Source organism: Ceratotherium simum, chromosome 24 (assembly GCF_057802395.1).
Source record: "Ceratotherium simum simum isolate JZ-2026a chromosome 24, ASM5780239v1, whole genome shotgun sequence".
Classification (NCBI taxonomy): domain Eukaryota; kingdom Metazoa; phylum Chordata; class Mammalia; order Perissodactyla; family Rhinocerotidae; genus Ceratotherium; species Ceratotherium simum.
Genome location: NC_141923.1, coordinates 27,802,139 through 27,825,891, shown reverse-complemented (window position 1 = coordinate 27,825,891; position 23,753 = coordinate 27,802,139). Strand labels below are relative to the sequence as shown.

General features: G+C 38.1%; 1 protein-coding gene across 16 annotated transcripts in view; it reads left to right on the top strand.

Moving 5' to 3' along the window:
• The window catches only part of TTLL5 (tubulin tyrosine ligase like 5), a 300,941-nt gene that overhangs the window by 63,649 nt on the left and 213,539 nt on the right, over positions 1-23,753 (top strand). For 13 of the 16 annotated variants that reach the window (XM_087448166.1, XM_014784427.2, XM_014784435.2 and 10 more), the window contains 6 exons: positions 4,380-4,461; positions 6,059-6,120; positions 7,207-7,301; positions 9,548-9,592; positions 17,856-17,969; positions 18,511-18,602. In XM_087448166.1, coding sequence (XP_087304292.1) covers positions 4,380-4,461; positions 6,059-6,120; positions 7,207-7,301; positions 9,548-9,592; positions 17,856-17,969; positions 18,511-18,602 — 490 coding nt within the window. The remainder of the gene's footprint in view (positions 1-4,379; positions 4,462-6,058; positions 6,121-7,206; positions 7,302-9,547; positions 9,593-17,855; positions 17,970-18,510; positions 18,603-23,753) is intronic. The other 3 variants (XM_014784432.2, XM_087448164.1, XM_087448162.1) reach the window with 1 other exon arrangement.

Below are 23,753 nucleotides of genomic sequence, written 5' to 3'. Positions count from 1 at the left end.
ACTGGGCAGGGTTCCGCTGTGCTGTACATAGGGTTGCTAGGAGTTGGAATTGGCTCCATGGCACTAACAACAAAAATTTGTCTTAAAACAAGAAACAACGACAGATGGCTGAACCTTAAAAACATGCTAAATAAAAGAATCTAGACTCAAAAGACTATATGCTTCCATTTATATGAAATTCTAGAATAGGCAAAACTAATCTATACTGGAAGAAAGATGGATAGTGGTTGTCTAGGGGTGTGATGTGGGGAGCAGGGTATTTACCAGGAAGGGACATGAGGGATCTTTCTGGGGTGATGGAAATGTTCTGTGTGGGTTGATATGAGTGTCGGTTACATGGATGTATTCAATTATCAAGACTCATCAAATTGTACACTTAAGATCCATCCATTTCATTATATGTAAATTATACTTCAAAACGGAATATAGGAGTTAGGCTGGATTAAAGAGAAAGAGAGAAAGAGATCTGGTAATCTTTTGGATTTGGGAGGTGGTAAAGAGTATTTCTAGCTTTGGAGACTGGTGAATGGGGTTACCATTTTCCGAGATGAAGAATAATGGGGAAGCCAAACAAGTTTTGGGGAAAGATAATGAGTTATGTTTTGTTGAATGTTGAGTACCCGTGGGATATTCTAGTGAAATTGTCTAGAAGGTAGTTGGAATTATGCATTTGGTGTCTAGGAGATACTTGACTAAAGATATAGATTTGAATGTCATCATCATAGTATTAATTACAGCCATGAGAATATATGAGATCACCCAAGAAGAGAAGTAGAATTGAGAAGGAAAGAGACCTGAGGATGCCACCCTGAGCAAACCTCCCAGTGAATAGCTGGGCAGAAGAGAAGGAAAGAAAGGAGAGGAAGGAGAGGAGAATCTGAAGAGAGCAGTGTCCTGGAACCCCAGGGAGGAGAAGTTCCAAAAGTAAGGGGTGGTCAACAGTTTTAGATGCTTGGGCGTAGCAATAAGGTAGTCTTTGGTGATCAGACTGAGAACAGTTAATTATTAGAGAGTGGGAGCAGAAGCAAAATCTTATGGGATGGGGAGCGAATAAGCATTAAGAAAGTTAAGACAGCTAAGTGTAGATTGCTTCTTCTAGAAGCTTCGTTAAAGAAATAGGGAGATAAGGGCACTAATGTGAAGTAGGAGGTGGAGTCAGGCTTCTTCTTACCATTCACTAGTATAATGTTCGTTTGTTTTGATTTGGCTGGGGGCTGAAGAGAGTGTTTCTCATCAAGGAAAAATTTCCTGAGGAAATGTTGTTGAATAAGGTAGTATCAACAGTCCTTCAAAAATAACTTGCTCTTCTGTCCCTGTGAAGATAATGCGGAGGAGCAAAGAAAGTAGCTCTCAGAACTGGAAAAGCCTACTTGCCTGCCCTCTTTAACGACAGGAACACTGGTAGCTCTCATTCTGGATACTCAATTTTTGAAATTCTAGGCACTGCTGCTAAAACACACAACATTAAAAGGGGAGGAAGTTTAATATCCTCAGTACAACCTACACCTCACCTTTTAATGTCCACAGAAAAGACCAACCATAAGTTAAAAGGGTCATTATAAGGACTCTACTAGCCTGCCAAGGACCCAAATTCTTGTTCTTAAGCTGAATCAATTATTTTTAAGAGATAAACCTGATAAATGCTGTCTTTTCACCCTGTTCCTCTCCCCAGTTTCCAGCCTCCTAGGTGAGCTGGCCTTTGCACTGTGTTGTAATGCCATCCCACACAGTCTGTTTCTCCTCCCACTCCTAGGTGATGTACATCCACACCTGGCGCATGTGCAGACGTGGTTAGAGTCAAAGCTGATTTTGAGATAGTTTGATTTTGTTTAGCTGGGTAAAAATTAAGTTGGCACCGTAAAGGGTGTTGTCTGTCTTTGGGTCATTTTTTTTTTCTTACTTCCCAGAGTATTGGTTCTCAGCCTTTCAATTGAGATTTGTAGAATTAGCCTCTAAATTTGAGCAATAGTTAAGTAAATGTGTTGGCTTCTTAATGTGAGGTGTTTAAATTGTGAGTGTCCTTGATTATTATTCTGATTTCAGTTTGTCTTCATTTGTGGCAGATTCTGCAAACTGATCGATATGTGTATCAATTATTATTTTCACTGTGTTCCTCATACTATTCTTATTAATAATATTACCACTATGAAACAGTTGAATCCTTTGCTTCAGCTTTTAAAAACTGAAGAGAATGTTATTTTTCTTGAATCAGACTCACATTATATTCTCTCTTGCTTGTGTAATATTAACATGGACTTGTAGAGTTTGCAGGTAGGTTTTTCCTTTTAAATGCTTTATTTAGTGCTATATTACAAAAGATTTTTCTCAGATTAAAAATAAATATTCTGGGTCAGGCCTGGTGGCGTAGTGGTTAAGTTCGCGTGCTCTGCTTCGGTGGCCCGGGGTTCGCAGGTTCAGATCCCGGGCGTGGACTGATGCACTGCTTGTCAAGCCATGCTGTGGTGGCAACCCATACAAAGTGGAGGAAGATGGGCACGGATGTTAGCCCAGGCCAGTCTTCCTCAGCAAAAAGAGGAGGATTGGCATGGATGTTAGCTCAGGGCTAATCTTCCTCTCACACGCACATATGCACACACAAAATAAATAAATAAATAATAAATAAATAAATATATATTCTGTGGGGTGACTGCAGATTAGGTAAAATATTCAGAAGAATGTTCTGGCCGTAAAAGCTATGAGTTTGTTACCAAAAGAAGATAGGTGAAGGAGCTTTCTTTTCTTTACATTTTAAAGTATAGATAATATTTAATTTTTGTGTGGTTACATGAAGGTGAATCCCCTCTCAGACTCTTTTATAGTTTGTGATTATTTTTGCAAATTAAGTGGAATCCTAAATAATTACTATGGTAGCCAAGTCATTCTTGGAAACTTCTCTCTAGAGAGAATTCGAATATGAATGTCTACCTGAATCCATACTACGTAAATAAGAATTTTGGATGTAGGTTTACTGAACATACAGATATTGACAAATGATGATTAACAGAGAGGATAAAGGAAACCAAAAGGTGCTAAAGAAATATCAGAGAGAGAAATGACTTCCCCATGTTCCACAGTGAATAAATGGTGGAGTCATGAGGAGGATCCAAGTCTCTAGATTCCCATTCTAGGATTCTTGGTACTACATCAGACTTCCTGTGTTCTAGAAGAGAGTCTTTGGCACCATCGGTTTAGAAGCCTACATTTATTTTTCCATGTTTTTGAGAGATTTGAGAAATGGGAAAGTCTTTTTTGAAGTAAAGAAATTTGTTTCAAAATGAATTTCTAGAAAATACCTGGTTGTGTTCTGTGGGTGTGAGCTGTGGCCTGTGACCTCTGGTCGAACTGTAAGGAAGCTAGTCTTTTCTCTTGGAAAGAACATGTAAAGAGTTTATTTGAGGGACACAGAGTGGGATGTTTGGGAGTTACTGGGACTTCTGAAAATCTGATATATTTGATGTAAGTATACCAAGTAGGACTATGCACTATGCTTTCTGTAGAGAGGGTCTGATTAATAATAATAAGAGTAAAGGTTGCCAGCTGAGGTTCCAAAGCTAGCCTCTCATCCCTGCATTCTAGGATAAAAGCCTACTCATGGTTCTTGCTTTGCTCTTTGCAACAGTTGGGGAATTAGGGTAAGAGAATCAGTAAAGAATCCAGAACCCATGGAAATTTGATCTCTGGCTCCCTCCTTTAAATAATAATAGTAGTGCAAGATGGCTTGTCACAATCCTGCTGTCCTGCCACTAGCTCCCTCCTTTCTCTTCTATCTTTCTATGTTGGGCCAGTGTATTTTATTTTCTATCTTCAAAGGGAAATTGAAACCATAAGAGAGGGGAAACAATAAATACGTTTTATACTTAGATGTCTTCTTGACCTAGGTTGCAAAAGCAAGATCTTGGTTTAAGAAAGTGTGATGGAATCATACTAGAGAGATGCCTTCAGTAGATTTTTCTGTTTTCAGAGTGTGGCGGGGAAGTGGTGGGGGATAACAATCCAAAGCAAGCCCAAAGCACCATTGATACTGGATGTACTTGTTGCGTTCCTGTCCCAACGTTTTTTTTACCCATAAGCACAGCAGAATCTTGCTTGTTGACTCTCCTAGAGTTAGGTCACTTTGTGTTTAGAATTCAAGAATGTTAATAGAGTGGATGATAAAAAAAAAAACAGTGGAATTTTATTGCATTGTTTTCTTATTATCTCCAGAGCTTGATTAATTTCTCTTGAACTGGAAAGATTCTCTGCTTCTACTTCCACTTATTATTTATACTCAGCAAGTTTCTAGGGCTCTGGTGGAAGTTGATTGGATTGAATCTTCCAGATCTTTATTCGGTTGTGACATGGAAAATGATCTTGTATATTGTGTTATGTTGTATTTCCAGAACTCTATGGCTTTGATGTGCTCATAGATTCTACTCTGAAGCCATGGTTGTTGGAAGTGAATCTCTCTCCTTCTTTGGCCTGGTAAGTACTCTGTTCCATCAACTAGAAAAGGACAGACCTTCAATGAGTAGCACTAAAAAACACTTTTTTTTTTGGTTACGTCTCTTGGCACTAGGAGATTTTTTTCCCCCTAGTTACTAGATAGAGATGACTAGAATTTCTAAATTTGGGGGTTTTGTGGTTTGTTGTCCAAGTCCATGTGACAACCATGAATCCCTATCTTACTAGTCAATTTGCCATCTATGTTTACTGTCTTATTGGGCTCCTAAGGGATGCTTCTTGCATTTATTTTTATCCCCACTTCTCTCTTTCTCTTTTTTTTTTTTTGGAACTTTATACATGTTCTGCTAAGGCCACACAAATACATGAGGTATTATATTTCCTTTATTACCAAAGGTTTATACAGACTCAAATCCACGTATCCATAAAGGTGTATAGAGCTGGGCCCAGGGTAGTGTAGATCATATCTGGTCCTTTTGCTCTGTCCATGTCCTGGTATCCATCCAAGATTAAAGTCCCAAAACTTTAGACAATCTTTAAAAATTTTTTTTAACCTATCCGTTGTTTAGAAGAAGGAAAGAAACATATTTTTCAGTATCAGAGAAGATTCTGCTTATATCTGCAGCTACAGCCAGAGTTTCTATTAGCTATATGCTTCTGTAAACAGCTAGAGACCCTAGAGATTTATGCCAGAGACCACCCAGCTGCTGCATTTTTAAGGATGAGAAATGTTGGCAAATGCCAAGTAATCAAATGAAGACGGATTGACTACTTTGTGGGGTGAGAGTTTGGCTTAACCCCAATAGTAAGTTGTAGAGCTAGATATTACAGATGCTTCAGATATTGTGCTACACTTTTGTTAAGTCAGCTTTTTGCAGATTGCCGAGCAAGGTATATCATGCAGTATTAGAGATCCCCAGAGTGATGCCTTGGATCCAGCAGCTGGAGTACTCTGATTCATGGAGGAACACCTCCAATGTGTTGGCCAAAGCCAACACAGCAGTCACTGCCACAGAGAGGCCTCCAACTTTCAGCCCATGTTGTTTCTGTTTCTGTGTGTGTTCTGCTGCATCGTCTGGTGATATTTTGGGATAACTTATATTTTTTTGCGCTCATTTGCAAGCCTGCAAGCTTAAGAAGATTGATTTAGAACAGAAAATGAAGCCTTAAAAAATGTACAAAGATGGCCAAAGTTCCCTCTCTTGCATATGAATGTGATTTGAGTATTGCAGCAGTAAAAACTAATTTGGATGTTGGGCTCAGTCATAAAAGAGCATATTAAATATTTGAATCTCTAAAATCTGCAGTGATAATGAAGCAGTATTCTTGACTTGTGCAGAATTTGAATTGCACAAGACCTTCTGGAATAAAAAGATTGCATGTCAGGGAATCAATGTCTTGGTGCTGGGCCTGCCCTACAGAGGATGAGTTTAACACCAGGCTTTTATTTCTAGCATTTTTGCCCAGATTTCTTTTTATTTTTCCATGGATTTGGTGAGCTTTATGTGTTGCTCCTCATTGACATCTGGAAGCTTTGCTGTTTTGGAGCCCGTTAGGGACAGCCATTCTGTTAACCTATAAAATTATCGATTGCTCTTTTCTGTCTCTGTTCTGTTAGTGATGCACCTCTGGACCTAAAGATTAAAGCCAGTATGATTTCAGATATGTTCACTGTTGTAGGTGAGTAGTAATGTTTTCTGAAAACTCACATAAAGGTTAACCAGAGCGTCCATTTTGTCAGACTCTATAGGTGTTGCCAACTGGCAGTTCCTAAGCCATGCTGAATGTTTTGTACTAAAAAATTATATTTTCAGGGAAGTGTTTATATGTTTCTGTTCCTCCTGGCTCCATCCTGTCCTGAGGCTGAACCACAACCAGGGCTGAGACCTAATTCCTGGGGCATAGGAATTCTGAGCTGAGGAAGAGAATTAAGCAAAGATCTGGAGAAAGTATATTTTTCTCTGAGCTAAGATAGTGAAACCCACTGAAGAAGCTTTGTTACTACAAAGGAAACTGGCTGCATTTCTGCTAGACAGCCTCTACTGGTGTCAGCATGATCCTTTCTGCAGTAGTTATAACTGAAGCAGCCCAAGGAAGAAAGCCCTTTTTGAGTAGATAAGCCAAAACTTTGAAATGGAGATGAGCAGTCAGGTGGGTCTGTTGTAGGTCTGTGGCTGTTATTTTTTTAAGTACTCTAAAAAGACATAATAAAATGTTTTTGAAATAAACTAGTATTTGCTGTACCAGCAAATGCTGTACAACTTAGCTACTCTATTCTACGTGGTTGGGAGTCTGCTGCTTTTTAGGAAGTGAAATTAGCCCAAGCCTAATTTCCTAAGCCATAGACAATCTACAAAGCCCATTTTGAAAGTTGCCAATAGACCGTCTTCAGCAGTTCCAGAAGTGGATCTTGTAACAGGACAAGACCCCTCACTTGCTTGTGGATTCTCTTGGAAAAAGATTATTTTCCAGTTCCCATCCAGAAAGCTACTTTAAAATAATTTGTTTTTATTGACAACCGTATGTTTTTAAATGGTGGTTTGCACCATTTCTCTGAAGTTCATCAAAAATCTACATCTCTTTTTCTGTCAGAATCACATTCAAGCAGAGTGTGTATGGGAGAGTCATGCCCAGTCCTCTTGAGGATGGATCTCTGTAATATTTATGACAATGAAGCTGAGTTTGTACATCTAAAGAAAAGGTGCAGCTAAACCTGTTAATTTCTTAGAAACTCCTAGGTGTTAATGTTTCCCATTCCCCATTCAGGATTTGTGTGCCAGGATCCTGCCCAGCGGGCATCAACCCGGCCAATTTATCCCACCTTTGAGTCTTCCAGGAGAAACCCTTTCCAGAAACCTCAGGTAAGCAAATTCAGCAGCAGGGAACCCGAAGGAGGCTTATTAGAAAGTGGGCGCTGATGTAAATGAGTGAGCCGAAGCACTGTGGATATGAGGTCACTTAGAGCAGGAGGATTTGGGGATCATTCTAGACAGAAGGCAGTTATATTCAGCTGTGGCTGATAGCTTATGCTTTCAGACAAACTTACTGTCTGCTTTTTTTTTTTTTTTGGCTTCTTTTTTCATTATATTTCTTTTTTTCTTTCTCTTCTTAAAAATCATCCTCTTTTTTCTCAAATTGATGCGTTCGTAAACAAGGCACAGAGAGGGAGCCTACAAATTCTTAGTCGTTACTCTGCTACATTCTTTTTGATCTTTAGACTAGCTTCATAAAGAAGATGCTCAATTGAAATAATATCTTCTCTTCAAAAGGACCCTCAGTGATCATGAGGTGTTGATTGACGTAAAATGAGATAAATGCCTACAGAAACGTGTGCATGTCTGAAACATCATTTGATCAAGCATTGTGCCAGTCCTTGTACACTCTGCATTTTTGTTCCAGTTAAACTAATCAGCTAATCATTCTCTCTACTCATCCCATCTTCTAATCAGTCCCTGCCTGTCCAGACCTGGCTAGTGTCCACTTCTGTTTCTTTGCCTTTAACATTTCTTCTTACCTAAAAGGTCCACCTTCCTCCTCTCTTCCCATCTGGATTGGTTACCTCGCCTGCTTAGAAGTTGGGAGATCATTTCTTATTAAATCCATCCACTGTGTCGTGACCTTTACTTTTCATTTCAACATCATTTACTTGTTCTCTGTTGCATTGTTTTGCATTCATTGATTGGTTGCTTTTAAATTGTCCAGTACTCCCCTGCTAGAGTGTAAGCTCTTTGAAGGCAGAAACAGCTTCTTCCCTGTCCCTCCTCCTTCCCTTTCCCCTCACCCCCTATCAATCATCCTCCACCTTTGCATTAGCCCTCCACCCCTCTCTCTTCTCCTCCTTTCTCCTGCCACTCCCCTTCCTCCTCTTCCTTTTGCTTGCTGGTCTCATTTAGAGTAGTGCTGTTTCTGTTTGCCAAGCTCATATACGATTATGTATTCAGATAACTTTTCATTGGAACAGGGTTTGCCAACTCAAATGCCTCTAGGGGCTGTGGGTAGACTATGTAAATGAGTAAATAGGGCCAGGTATAATAGAGCTAAGAGTGATGTGACTGAGGTAAACTGGAGAGTGCATGCCTCGTATAAAAAGGGGCAGCTGCTTTACTAATGTGCCCTAGCTGAGCACTGCCGTGCCTGAGTGTGGGCCCAGTGTTGTCAGATCTTCCAACTGTCAAGAGAAATCATAAATCTTATTGTAAAATATTGGCAACGAGTTCAATTAAAAAAATACTTGGCAGACCAAACATAGCGTGTCTTTGAGCTGAATTTAGTCTTTGGGCTACCTGTCTGTGACCTCTTGCTCTAGAATTATTCCCTATTGGTATTAGTATTATGATGTGGAAAAGGGTGTATGATATTTTAAGGGGTATTATCTTGGATTAGAAGTAAAACCAGGCAACAAGATTGTACTTAATCAGTACATCATCACAGATCAAAGGGTTTTCTTTAATTTTTAATAAGAAGTAGTAGAGGATTAACCTAAATGTACTAGGAAAACTGGGTTTAGGCAATCACATTCCTTTGCAAATTATTTCCTGCAGTATCTGTGGTAAGAGCCACAGAATTGCGTGTAAAGGATTGTGAATGTTTCTGTGCAGCTTTGACAGAGTCTCTGCCAAGTTTCACTCTAGGGCTAGCTGTGTGTCAATCTTGGATGAATTGATCTCTTTTCTTAGTTTGCCTGTCAGCTTTCATTGGCGACTCTTTGCAAATAGAGAATCTATTCACTATTTGTTTTGCTAACTTGTAAGTAACAGCGTGGCTTCATCCATAAGTCACCTACAGGACACTTATTTAAAGGCTAAAGAAACTGTAGATGAGTTATTGTACTGTGTGAAACAAATTTAACTTCAGGTCCTCAGTCTGTGACAGTTAGGATTGTGCTCTCAGTGGTGAGGAAGTGAAACTGGAATAGATACACTGTAGGAGAAAGCAGTGTGAAAAATAAAGAATGCTCTGATCTTCCAAGCACAAAGTGTAGGGCTCTTCCTTTTGGTCTCTGCTTGGAGATCATTTTTTCCTTTTTTATATCATAAATGTAGGAGTTGGAAAATACAGGCATGTTAGGAGAAGATAAGGCTTTATTCCGTTTTTCTGTCTTTTATAGCGTCCGGTATCTGCACAGTTTCAGTCATGTTTCAACGCCAAACAGGTAAGTTCTGGGTCATTTGGAGACTTCATTCAAGTTTTTACTTCCATTCCCTAAGTGGACAGTCTTTTAGCTTTACTCTTTCACAGTACATATTTCATGCACCTGCTTTATGAATAGTTTAATAACATAAAATAGAATATGTAAAAATGAATGCACACAGAGGTCTTTTCAGATACAAAATAAAGAGTGGAGGTTGCAAGAGTTTATGAATCCTTTTTCCTGATAGTGCTTATGCTGTGATGGAGGCACTTGAATTTAAATAATGAGCAGGGTTTAGAGGTCTATCTATCGCTTTGACCAAAATATTCCAGAAAGAAAATATCATAGTTCACAACTAATCTTTCTTTTGCTCAGACGTCTTATGAAACGTACTATTGTCAGTAGCTTAGTACTGGAAACGTTTTTGCATTGGGTATTGTGCTATATTTGAGTTTCTTAGATGAAATTTCTTATATGTAGTGATTTGTAGTTTTAGGAATCTTAGAAACTCTGCCATAATTAGGGTCTCAGATGCTACCTTTAAAATAAGGACAAAATATTTTATCTTTGTCTCTTAATGATCAGCATTTGCCCTCTTACTGTTCTTATTAGCAGTATTTGAGATTAACTGTCGTTTTCTTCTATGCAGATCTTTTTTTTTTGTTTTTTACATCTTTCTGAAGTGATAGCATGGCTGTGAGGGTCCTCCTCCTGCTGTTTGATGCTTTGATATGAAGGATGTGGATGTTCTCTTACATAAGTGTGTCACTTGCAACTATTAGTTCTTTAGCAAAAAGCTCTGCTGTATTTATTTTGGTGTTTGTGCTCTCTGATAGTTTCTGGTAAGCTTCGAAGCTTGAATTGTAACTCTCTTAGCTACTGTTTTTTGATAAAATGATTTACCTTGTTTATATGAATCCAGGAAATGAAAAAAAAAGACTTACTGGTTGTCTAGTATTTGATAACTGGTTAATGTGGTTCTGTAATACAAGTTTTGGTGTTTAGTTGGTAGAATTAAAAACTCTGTAATATTAGTGTTTTATATTTAGCAAGTACCTAAGAGTGCTAGCTGCTCTCCATGGCAGAAAAAACAAAAAGAACAAGGCTGTTGACTTCAAAGAGCTTACATTCTAAATATCTCTTGAACTAATCTACTTAAAGAGAACATGAAAAGTACTATTTCATAGCCTTCTGAATTTGACTCCAAATATTTTGTGATGTGTAATTCTAATCTCAATATCCCTACCCATTTTAATTCTGTTACATCTAGCTCCATTGCTTGAATTGCCACAGGTTGCAATAGCCTGTGGATGAGCAGCACTCTCTCTAGTAGTTATGTGTTTGCACACTGCTAACATAACACAGAGCCTTTCTGGCTTTATTCAGCCAATTTGTATGTGTTGAATTCTTTGGCTCTTACTGTTTTTTGCAATGTCCTGTTTGTCACTGTCTTGCTGTTAACGAAGCACTCTCAACTCCACAGTAGTTTTGTCAGAGCTAAGTGAAAAAAGAGCAGAAATTCTCTGCTCTGGCCATTTAGACTATGTCAGATTTTCTTTTTCTGTTGTCAGATTGTGAAGTCACAGTTTTTTACCTGTTGTCTGACTATTCCTTTTTAATCCATTCTCTCTTTCTACATTTCTCCCTTCCGTTGAATGCCTATGGTTTAAAATTTTCACTCACCAGAAATTACTTTTTAGTGTTCCAAGGCAAGTGGCATGGTTTTGTGGAAAGAACATGGACTTTAAAGTCAACAGACCTGGGTTCAAATTTGAGCTCTTTCGATAACTAGCTGTGAGACCTTGGTCAGGTCCCCTTACATCTCTGAGGCTCACTTCCCACATCTGTCCAATGAGGATAATAATACATACATGGAGTTATGGTAAGAAAGAAATGATAAAACATAGGTAAACTATTTGGGATAGTTCTGGACACTCTTGCCCTCAGAAGCTTTAGTCCCTTTCACATGTTTGAGTCCTATTTTGGTTTTCCTTTTTCCATTGTCAGTATGTGGTGTTGTTATTTTGATATCCATTTATCTATAGTCTTGTTTTTTCACATTTGCTCTCATCCACAAATGCAGATTAACTAATTAATTTATTTATTTATTCATCCTCCCAGACATTAATGAAGATAATAATGCTTAATCAATACCCATTCTGGAAATCACTTCCTAACTTGATTCACTGCCATTTATCTTATCCTATAGTGACATCTTTTAACTGTTTTCAGTTTTTGTTGGTGTATTATTCGTTATATCATGACACTAAGCCCTGATTGGAAATATAATTAAGAATAAAAATTTTATGGAATTTTCACAAATGCTTGTCTAAAATCCAAAGATATTAAATATATTTGCTATATTCCCCCTTTTTTGTAATTTTGTCCTAAAAATCAAAATTTTAAAGCATGTTTTAAAATAAATAAAGCAATCTCCATCCTCCTATTCTTCATGAGCCCATTAAACTCTAAATGTTTATGGATTTTTTCCTTTTAATGTTTGTTCCATTATTTTACTAGGGATTCGAGTTAGACTTACCAGGCGATAATCACCAGGAGCATACTTCTTACATTTTTGAAGATTGGTACCCCATTTGTTTTTTTCTAATCTTCTGGTACCTCCTCAGTTCTTCATGATTTTTCAAACATAATTGTAAGTGGTTTTGGTAAGTTTTTTTTTTAGTTTTAAATCCAGTTCCCTTCATAACAAGGTGCATGTCTCTCAGACCTGCTGATTTACATTTATTCCAAATTTCCAGATGTTGCATCTCCTTTTTTACTGTAGCACAAACCTCCTTACTTATTTTTTTTTTTTCCTAATTTCAAAGTATACTTCTGGTTATCATTACATGATAAACAAGGTCAACTTTCTCTGTTAGTCATTTTTTGTTTATTTCTGCCCAGATTTATTCATATGTGGTCCTTTTGTTCATTTTCTTTCATTTGATAGCATTAATTCATTTTGCTTTTTAAACTTGCCTTTACCTTTCATTTTCTAGATGACAAGATGCATCACATATAAATTGAGCTATTTCTAGTTCATTTATTTTTGACACAGAATTCCAAACTTTGTAGAACCGCATTGGGAGATTTTATTCTTTGCATGTGTTCTCTGTCAAACTGATTTCATTTTTGCCTCTCAATTATGATATCTCTTAGGACACGTCACCATTTTTCATATTCCTCATTTTGTCCAGTTCTTCTCATAATGGTACTTTACAGCTTTCTTTAGGCTTAGAATCTTTTTTTCTGATTCAACATCTGTTTCTTACTGCTTTGAGTGGGGACAGGTGGTTCCTTGTCTCAATTATTTCACATTCTCAGTTCTTCCCTAGCAATAAAGGTTAGATGTGTAAAGGTTTCTTCTCTGGGTATATTTCTGAATCATAGGTTGTACTAATGATAATTTAACATCTTTGATGCGTGTTGCATGGTAGAATTCTTACTTGCACAGTAATTTGGCAGTTTAAAGTCTATCTGAGCACCCAGTAGTTGAAATCATGTGTCATCCAGCCAGAGGCCATGGTTCTCTTTAAGTTCAGAGGAGCTTTATTTCCTTAGTGCCTTCAGTCAATTCATTGGAATATGTGGATTTATTCTGTCTCCCAGAGAATGTCACTGAGCTGATATGCCCAAAGTCAAAACGACAGAAGACTTGCTGGACTGTTTTGTTTTTGTTTTTGACAGTCCTGGTGGCCTTTCAAATCAGTCTGATTCCTTTTTTCTTTTACTTTGCTTTTAATCTCCAGGTATGTCTCCTTGGCATCTATAAGCGTTTCTATTTTCTTTCTTTGTTATCCTTTCTTTTCCCCTTTTCTCTCTGCCTTTTCTCTAACCTGTGTCTGTAATTCGGGCCACATTCCTTAGTAGTTCGTTTCATTAATGAATATTGGTGGGATTCAGCCAGTGGTCTGGGATGGTAAAGCTTTGTTGTTCCTGTATAAATACGTTTCTCTATAAACCAGCACAGCAGATACTATGTTGATAAAAAAAAAATTTTCTCTAATCTCAAATTTATTGAAAAGCTGAGATTGGCAAAATACTTTTGACTTTCTAGTCTGATATTTTCCAGTAGCTTCCCCAAAGACACAGGCAACCTAGGTGGATTTTAGAGAGGCATTTGTGATACAGTAGCTACAGCTTTTCATCTCTCTCCCTCTCAGCCTTCTTAATAGTTTAGATTGAAATAAATAAGTGAAGAGATTAAAGGCATTTCTAGCCACATTTTTTTCCCTTGGGGTGACATTGACCTTTTCTTTGCAGCCTGGTGATATTCGTGGCAATAAAAGAGTGAAGGCATTAGCCTATGGGAGTTGACAGCTGGGGCATTCAACTAACAAGCACCATTACCCCTTAGCCCCTTCCTTTTTCAAACCTCCCAAATGCCCCAGCCAGGGGCACCTGCCTGAATTCCGACATGCCCCACCCAAACAGCCCACATAGATGCACACAGTAGCTCGAGTTAGAATTGCGGGCTGTGAGTAACAAAAGAGTGGTTGTGAATGTGTATGGGAGACAACTCTTTGAAAGTGACTGGAAGAGAAGGTTGAGATTTTGGGTATTAATTCATTGTTTATGGGAGCAAGTTTAGATTAGTAGAGGCAGGTTGCAGCATCATTATAGTCTCAATCTCTGGAAGCCAGGAATGTGGTTCCATCATGAAGCAGTTCCACAAAGATGAAAATTAGGTTCTAGAAAAGCAAAAAAAATTTACAATAAAAAGATAAAAAAGAAAAATAAACAACAAATAAGAAAATATAACAATTAATAAAAAACAGACCAAAAAATGAACAAAAACAAACAAAAAGACAAAAACAAAAAAAATTTAGAAAACAAAAATTGGAGATGCTCATTAGATGTTATTCAGTGGTGGTTTGATCCATGTTATAAATATGACCATGCATTCCTTAAAACTGTTCTAGTAGGTAATAACTATTTCTTAAAATATTTTGGGTTTTTTTTGGTGAGGAGGATTGGCCCTGAGCTAACATCCATAGCCAATCTTCCTCTTTTTGCTTGAGGAAGATTGTCTGTGAGCTAACATCTGTTGCGAATCTTCCTCTATTTTTGTATATGGGATGCCGCCACAGCATGGCTTGGCAAGTGATGTGTAGGTCCATGCCCGGGATCCAAACCTGTGAACCCCAGGCCGCCAAAGCGGAGCTTGTGAACTTAACCACTACACCACTGGGCCGGCCCCTTAAAATATTTTTATTAACTTTTTAATACAGATTTTAGTTTATCAACACTTCTTTTTTTTTTTTTTTTTTTTTTTTGAGGCAGATTGGCCCTGAGCTAACATCTGTTGCTAGTCTTCCTCATTTTTTCCATTTTTCTCCCCAAAGCCCCAGTAGATAGTTGTATGTCGTGGTTGTACATCCTTCTAGTTGCTCTATGTGGGATGCTGCCTCAGTGTGGCTTGATGAGCAGTGCGTAGGTCCACATCCAGGATCGGAACCAACGAAGTGGAATGCGCGAATTTAACCCCTACGCCACCAGGCCGGCCCGTATCAACACTTCCAAATAACATTTTTTCTATTGTAAAATGCTTAATTGTTATTTTTTTTTATTACATCATTTAAATAGATGCTTACTTCATACTCTCTTTTTACATAACTTCAGAGGACTTTAAGGTACTCTTAAAGAGTGTGAGGTGATAAGGCACCTTGACTTTGGAGGATTTCCTGCCAGTGGCTTTCTGTTCAGAGCCATGCTGTTACATGTAAAGTAGATAAGCATTTTTTGCAAACAATAAGTAGTATGTGAAAATGAGAAAAATCCTCCAGGCATCCATTTACATTTTGGCTTTTTCAAATTATAAGTTAAATAAGCATTCACACTTTAAAGTTTTTTTTAATGATTATATTACTTAAGTTGCTTCCCTTCCTAAATCTTTAAACTCTCCCCTTGATTCCCCTCTCATCCCAAAATGTACCGTTTAATGTATTGATTACATTAAACAGTATTAATTAATGTATTAAAGAGAAATTGGAAGGGAGTTAAAATTTTTCCCAAAATCCTCTGCGGAGTTTTATTCTTTAATAATTTTATTTATTTATTTATTTTTTTCCCCAAAGCCCCAGTAGATAGTTGTATGTCATAGCTGCACATCCTTCTAGTTGCTGTATGTAGGACGCGGCCTCAGCATGGCCGGAGAAGTGGTGCGTCGGTGCACGTCCGGGATCCGAACCCAGGCCGCCAGCAGCAGAGCGCATGCACTTAACCGCTAAGCCATGGGGCCGGCCCTGCGGAGTTTTATTCTAACCATGATTAATCTGTGTGTCAGCACATTCATTCATCTATTAGTTCAACAAATATTTATTGATCTCCTACTCCATGCCAAGTACTCAACTGGTTGCTGAAGATACCATAGGGAAAGCTAAACAGAGCAAGTCTTTGCCTTCACATGTTGCTTATATCTGCTGATGTCATGGTTTTTCTTTATATTAGTATCTCATCATGGAGTTGCCTATTAGAAAATCTATTTTTTATAACTCCCATGCTAGCTTTGAAGATTAGTATGTATTGGTCTCCCTTGTGTCCAAAGGTAAAACCATTCATGGTTATTTGTGTACAGAGATGTATTAGTCTGCTTGGGCTGCCATAAAAAAATATCACAGACTGGGTGGTTTAAATCACAGAAATTTATTTCTCACAGTTCTGGAGGCTGGAAAGTCCAAGATCAAGGTGCCACCAAGATGGCTTTTGTTCTGGGGCCTCTCCTCTTGGCTTGTAGGTGTCCACCATCCAGCTGTGTGCTCACATGACCTCTTCTTTGTGAGTGCTTGGGCAGAGACAGAGTACAGGTTCTCTAGTGTCTCTTCTTTTGAGGGCACTGATCCCATCAGACCAGAGCCTCACCCTCCTGAGCTCATCTACCTTTAATCACCTCCCAACAGCCCCGTCTCCAAATACCATCACATTATGGGTTAGGGCTTCAAACATATGAATTTGAGGGGACACAAACATTCAGTCCATAACAGTGAGTATTGCTGAAAAAGTCAAAAGTTGATTACCAAAATGCCTTTCCATAAGTAATATACACAAAGAGAAAAATAAACAGTAGCTCCTGACAATGGGGCTTCTTCTCTGTGATCAGAGTTACTTCTTGGGATCTAGAAAGACAATTTATACCCACATTTCTTGAATTATTTCTTATTCTTCCTACTTGGCAGATTTGTCTATTTTATCAGTTACTTCATCTGTTTCAATAATAATGTATTCTCATGCTTCATACCTGACTTCTCTTGTTACCTTTATATTTCTGTGCTTGCGTAACATCAAACTCACTTAAAACTTTTGTTCCCAGATGACCTTCCTGATCATCATTTAGAAGGTGAAATAGCCCGGATCATCTCTGGGGATCTGTGATGAGCGTGGCACATCTGGCTGCCTCCTTGGTAGTGCCCAGGGCAGTCTTTCTTTTTTTTTTTTTTTTAAAGATTTTTTATTTATTTTATTTTGCCCCCCCAAAGCCCCAGTTGATAGTTGTATGTCGTAGCTGCACATCCCTCTAGTTGCTGCATGCGGGACTCGGCCCCAGGATGAACGGAGAAGTGGCGCCTCGATGCGCACCCGGGATCCGAACCCGGGCCACCAGCATCGCAGCGCGCGCACTCAACCACCAAGCCACAGGGCCGGCCCGTAGGGCAGTCTTTCTTGATTCAGGTCTCTTGAAGTCCAGCAGCCACCGTATTTCTCATGTTGTAGCCTTTTAGTCAGCTCTTTTCTCTGTCACTGATGACTCTCATCTCAATATTTCCCTCTCAAGTTCTGAAACATCCCACAGCCCAACTTTTTGATCGGTGACAATAATAGATTGCTCCTTGGTTTTCTGTCTTATGTCTCAGTTCTTTTAACTCTTCTTCCCCAGTGTTGAAAAGAATTTGGTTACTTACTGAAATAAATACACATTTAATTTTATATTGAGGTTATTTTCGGATTTTTTTCCACATCCTTGAAAATATTAAATGTACTCTAAACAAAGATTAGGAGTAGGTACAAGCTTAGAAAGCCATGTGGACATCTTTCTTTTTTTTCTACTTGTTTCTCTCAACCCTTAGTGTTTTCCTCCTATTCTGTTTTCTCTTCTTGCCTTTGAGTTTATTAGCTTTCATCTATTTTCTAGGGTTTCAGGCTAAGAGATTAATTAAGAGATGGGCTTTGGATTTTAGCTTATATGTATGAGGAAAGATAATGAGGTTGAGGGACTGAATGGAGGGAAATGAAGAAAGATGGTGAAAACTTTTGTTGGTTTTTCTGTTTTGTTTTCCCTTCTCCTTAGCGTTCCCGTCCACTCTCTGCCAGTGATGCGGAAATGAAAAACCTTGTGGCCTCAGCCCGGGAGAAGGTGCCGGGGAAGTTAGGTGGTTCTGTGCTTGGTCTGTCAATGGAGGAGGTAAAGATAACTCCCTTTCAGGCCTTTGTGGGTTAACACAGGGTTCAGTGAAAATTAGTGAGTCATGGGGCAGGCCCCGTGGCGTAGTGGTTAAGTGCGCATGCTCTGCCACTGGCGGCCCCGGTTCAGATCCCGGGCGGGCACCGAAGCATCGCTTGTCAGGCCATGCTGTGGCGGCGTCCCACGTAAAGTGGAGGAAGATGGGCACAGATGTTAGCCCAGGGCCAGTCTTCCTCAGCAGAAAGAGGAGGATTGGCATGGATGTTAGCTCAGGGCTGATCTTCCTCACAAAAAAAAAAAAGAAAATTAGTGAGTCGTTCATAATATTTATGACCAACTCATATCTTATATTGAGAAGAGAAAGATTCAAGACGGGAGAAATTTCTTCTCAGAAAACAGCATGTTAAATGGAATTAATTCCTCCCTTTGTGCTTCTTTCATATTCTTGGGTCATAACTCTCTTCCTCTGTCCTATAATCACATGGATTTCAGTTTTAAAAACAGATACTCATTTTATTTTATTTTCTCTTCCTCCATGTAGATCAGAGTTTTACGGAGGGTAAAGGAAGAGAATGATCGGAGAGGTGGATTTATTCGCATATTCCCTACATCAGAGACATGGGAAATATATGGGTGAGGTGACTACCTTTTTTTTAAGATCTGTATCTCAGGCCTACAGAATTGGATTAATTGTGACTCAGTGTCGTCATTGCTCCCCATGTGATGCCTTTCTTATTTATTTATAATAGTATGAATATTACCCAACTCAAGAACTAGAGCTTTAACAGTAATTTAATCTACTTGTGCATTATTCCTCTTTTTTTTTAATCCCCTGCCTCCCTCCTAACTAGCCCCCTAACCCAGGGTTAGACACTCTCCAAAATTTTGTGGTTATCATTACCTTGATTTGAAAAAAAAATTATTTTATCACCTATATGTGTGCCTAAATGATATATTGTTTATTTTTAATCATCATTGAGATCTAGTTTACATGCAATTAAATGCATCCATTTTAAGTGTACAGTTTGATGATAAGTTTAGACAAATATGAACACCAACATAACCACCACCATCACCACAATCAGAATATAGAATATTTCCATCACTTCCAGAAGTCCCCTCATGCCCCTTTAGAGTCAGTCCACCTCATTACCTCGAGCGTCAGACAGCTACGGATCTGCTTTTTTTTTTTTAATTTTATTTATTTATTTTTTTTCCCCCAAAGCCCCAGTAGATAGTTGTATGTCATAGCTGCACATCCCTCCAGCTGCTGTACATGGGATGCGGCCTCAGCACGGCCAGAGAAGCCGTGCATTGGTGCGCGCCCGGGATCCGAACCCGGATCGGATTCGGAGCAGCGGAGCGCACGCACCCAACCGCTAGGCCACGGGGCCGGCCCATGATCTGCTTTTTTGACTATAGTTTTTCTAGAATTTCCTATAAATGGAATTATACAGTATGTACTGTTTGGTGTTAGGAATTTTTTGTTTAGCGTAATGGTTTTGAGATTTGTCCATGTTGTTGTGTGAAGCAGTAGTTCATTCCATATTGTTATGTACTATTTCATTGTATGAATATACCACAATTTGTTTATCCATTCACCTGTTGTAGAGTGTTTGGGTTGTGTCCGGTTTGGGGCTATTGTGGAGAAAGTGGCTATAAATATTCACGTACATGTCTCTGTGTTGATATGTGATTTTATTTCTCTTGGATAAATACCCAGGAGTAGACTAGGTGGGTCATGTGATAAGGGATAAAGGATAGTACCATATTACATTGTCCCAGTGTAGAATGTATGCGAGTTCCAGTTGCCCCCCATCCTCGTTAACACTTGTTATTGTCAGGCTTTTTAATTTTAGGCATTCTAGTAGTAATGTATCTCTGTGGTGTTAATTTGCTTTTCTCTGATGAATAATGATATTGGGCATTCGTGTGCTATTGGCTATTTGTGTATCTTTCTTTCCATTTTATTTATTTATTTATTTTTTGTGAGGAGGATTAGCCCTGAGCTAACATCTGCTGCCAATCCTCCTCTTTTTGCTGAGGAAGATTGGCCCTGAGCTAACATCTGTGCCCATCTTCCTCTACTTTATATGGAATGCTGCTACAGCATGGCTTGACAAGCGGTTTGTTGGTGCGTGCTTGGGATCTGAACCTGCGAACCCCAGGCTGCCACAGTGGAGTGCGCACACTTAACCATCATGCCACTGGACCAGCCTCTCTTTCCATTGTAAATTTAGGATTTTATCTTTTTACTATCGTGTTATAAAGGAATCTTGATATAAATCATTTCTCAGATATTTATATTGTGAATATTTTCTCCAAGTCTGTGGCTAGCTTTTTCATTTTTGTAACAGTGGCTTTTAAAGAACAGAAGTTTTAAATTTCAGTGAAGTCCAATTGACCATATTTTTTTAAGGTTTATGCATTTTGTGCCTCCTATATAGGAAATCTTTGCCAACCTCAACTTCACAAAGCTTTTTCTCTTATGTTTCTAGAAGTTTTACAGTTTTAGCTTTTATATTTAGGTCTATGATATGTATTGATTTAATTTTTGTGTGTGGTGTGAAGTAAGGTTTGAGGTTCATTTCTTTCCATATGATGTCCGTTTGTTTCAGCACCATTTTTTGAAATTACCTCATTGAGTTACCTTGGCATCTTTATTGAAAATTAATTGAAATATATGTGGGTCTATTTCTGGACTTCATTCGGTTTCACTGATTTGTGTGTTTGTCCTGACTACTGTAGCTTTATACTGAGTCTTGAAATTAAATAGTTGAGTCTTTCAACTTTGTTCTTCTTCAAAAGTATTTTTACTATTTTGTGTCCCTTGTATTTCCAAAGAAATTTTAGAATTTGTCAATTTCTATACGGAAGCCTGCTGGCTTTTGATTGGCATTGCACTAAATGTATAGATTAATTTTGGGAGAGTAGACATTTTAACAATATTGAACTTTGCAATCCGTGTGCATGATATATCTCTCTATTTATTTAGCTCTTCTTTGATTTCTCTTAACCATATTTTATAGTTTTCAGTGTAAAGGTCTTGAACATGTCTTGTTAAATTTTTCACTTAGTATTTCATGTGTTTCGATGATATTGTAAATGTTATTTTTTAACAGCTTTATGGAGTTATAATTGACATACAATAAGTTGCATATATTTAAAGTGTACAATTTAAGTTTTAACATATGCATATATCCATGAAACTACCACCACAATCAACATAATGAACATATACATCACCCCAAAAGTTTCCTTGTGCCCCTTTGTAATTCGTCTCTCCTGCCCCTCCCTTCCCTTCCCTGCCTGTTCCTGTCCCCAGGCAGCTGCTGATCTGCTTTCTGTCACTAAACATTAATTGCATTTCCTAGAATTTCATATAAATTGAATTCAACATGTTATTCTCTTATTTGTCTGGTCTTTTTTACTCAGCAAAATTTTTTTAAATTCATATGTGTTGTAATGGTTTAATTCATATGTATCAGTGGTTTAATTCCTTTTTATTGTTGAGTAGTCCTCTTTTGTGGGCTTATCCTAGAATTCATTTATCCTTTTCTTGTTTTGTTTTGTTTTTTTTGTGAGGAATATTGGTCCTGAGCTAACATCTATTGCCAGTCTTTCCTCTTTTTGCTGAGAAAGATTCGCCCCGAGCTAGCCTCTGTCCCCATCCTCCTCTATTTTGCATGCGGGATGCCGCCACAGCATGGCTGGATGAGTGTTGCGTAGGTGCACGCCTGGGAACTGTGGGCCGCTGAGGTGGAGCGCGCGAACTTAACCACTATGCCACCAGGCTGGCCCCTGTTTATCCTTTTGGCCAGCCTGTTTATCCTTTTATCTGTTGATGGACATTTGGGTTGTTTCCAGTTTTGGGTTACTAGAGATAAAGCTGCCTGAACATTTATATACAAATCTTTGTATAGACATATGCTTTCATTTCTCTTGGGTAAATACCTAGTTGTGGAATGACTGAATCATCATTGTATATGTTTTACTTTTTAAGAAACTGCCATACAGTTTTCTAAACTGGATGTACCATTTTGCATTCCCATCGTAAGTGTGTGAGAGTTCTAGTTCCTCCATCTTCACAACAGTTGGTATGGTCATTTTAATTTTAGCTCCTCTAGGAGGTGTGTAGTGATATCTCGTTATGGTTTAATTTGCATTTCTCTAATGACTAATGAAGTTGAGCATCTCTTCTTGTGCTTATTTCCTGTTTATATATTTTTGATGATCAAATATATTGCCCATTTTTTAATGAGGTTTTCTTATACTTGAGTTTTGAGAATTCTTTATATATTCTAAGTCCTCTATCAGATGTATTCTTTGCAAAGATTTTCTCCTAGTAATGTTACTTTTCTTTTCATCCTTTAAACAATGTCTTTTGAAAAGTTTTTAATTTTGATTAAATCCAATTTGTCCATTTTTTCTTTTAATTACTGTGCTTAATCTTTGCCTATCCCAAGTTTTTTTCTGTTTTTTATAGAAATGTTATACTTTTAAGTTTTACATTTAAGTCTTTGATCCATTTTGAATTAATTTTTGCATATGGTGCGAGATATGAGTCAAAGTTCTTTCTTTTTTTCCAGATGGATATACAATAATTTTAGTACCATTTGTTGAAAAGACTACCGTCTCTCCATTGAATTGCCTTTTCACTTTTGTGGAAAATCACTGCAATGTGGGTCTAATTCTTTACTGTCTATTTATTTTTCCATTGATCTTTTTGTCTTTGTGCCAATACAGTACCACACTGTCTCGATTACTGTAGCTTTATAATAAATCTTGTTCTTGGGCCAGCCCGGTGGCGTAGCGGTGAAGTGCTCGTGCTCCGCTGCGGTGGCCCTGTGATTCACAGATGTGGATCCCCGGCGTGTACCGACGCACTGCTTATCAAGCCATGCTGTGGTGGCGTCCCATATAAAGTGGAGGAAAATGGGCATGGATGTTAGCCCAGGGCCAGTCTTCCTCAGCAAAAAGAGGAGGAATGGTGACAGATGTTTGCTCAGGGCTAATCTTCCTCACAAAAAATAAACAAAATAAATCTTGTTCTAACTTTGTTCTTTTTCTGAGTTGTTTTGGCTATTCTAGGTTATTTGCATTTCCATTTGGATTTTAGAATTAGTTTGTCAGTTTCTGCAAAAAAGCATGCTTAAGGTTTTGATAGGGATTGCATTGACTCACTAGATCAATTTGAAGAGAATTGGCATCCTAACAATATTGAATCTTCTGACTCATGAACGAGGTATATCTGTCCGTGTATTTAGATCTTCTTTAATTTCTCTGAGCAATGTTTTGCAGTGTTCAGGGTACAGATCTTTTACATCTTTTGTCAGATTTATTCCTAAGTATGTAATATGTTTTGATGCTCTTGTAAATGGTATTGTTTTGTTAATTTCAATCTCTGATTATTTATTGCCTAGTATATAGAAATACAATTGATTTTTGCATATTGATCTTTTGTCTTACAATCTTGCTAAACTCACTTATCAGTTATAGAAGGTTTTTGGAGATTCCGTTGGATTTTTTTACCTAGATGAAGATGTTGTCTGTGAATAAAGACTTCTTTCTTTTCAATCTGGATGCATTTTATTTCTTTATTCTTGCTTGATTACACTGGCAAGAACCTCCAGCACAATGTTGAATAGGACTGGTGATAGCAGACATCCCTGTTTTGTTCTTGATCTTAGGGTAAGCATTCAGTCATTCACGGTTAAGTATGATGTTAGCTGTAGGTTTTTCATGATGCCCTTTATCAGATTGAGGGAGTTTCCTTCTATTCCT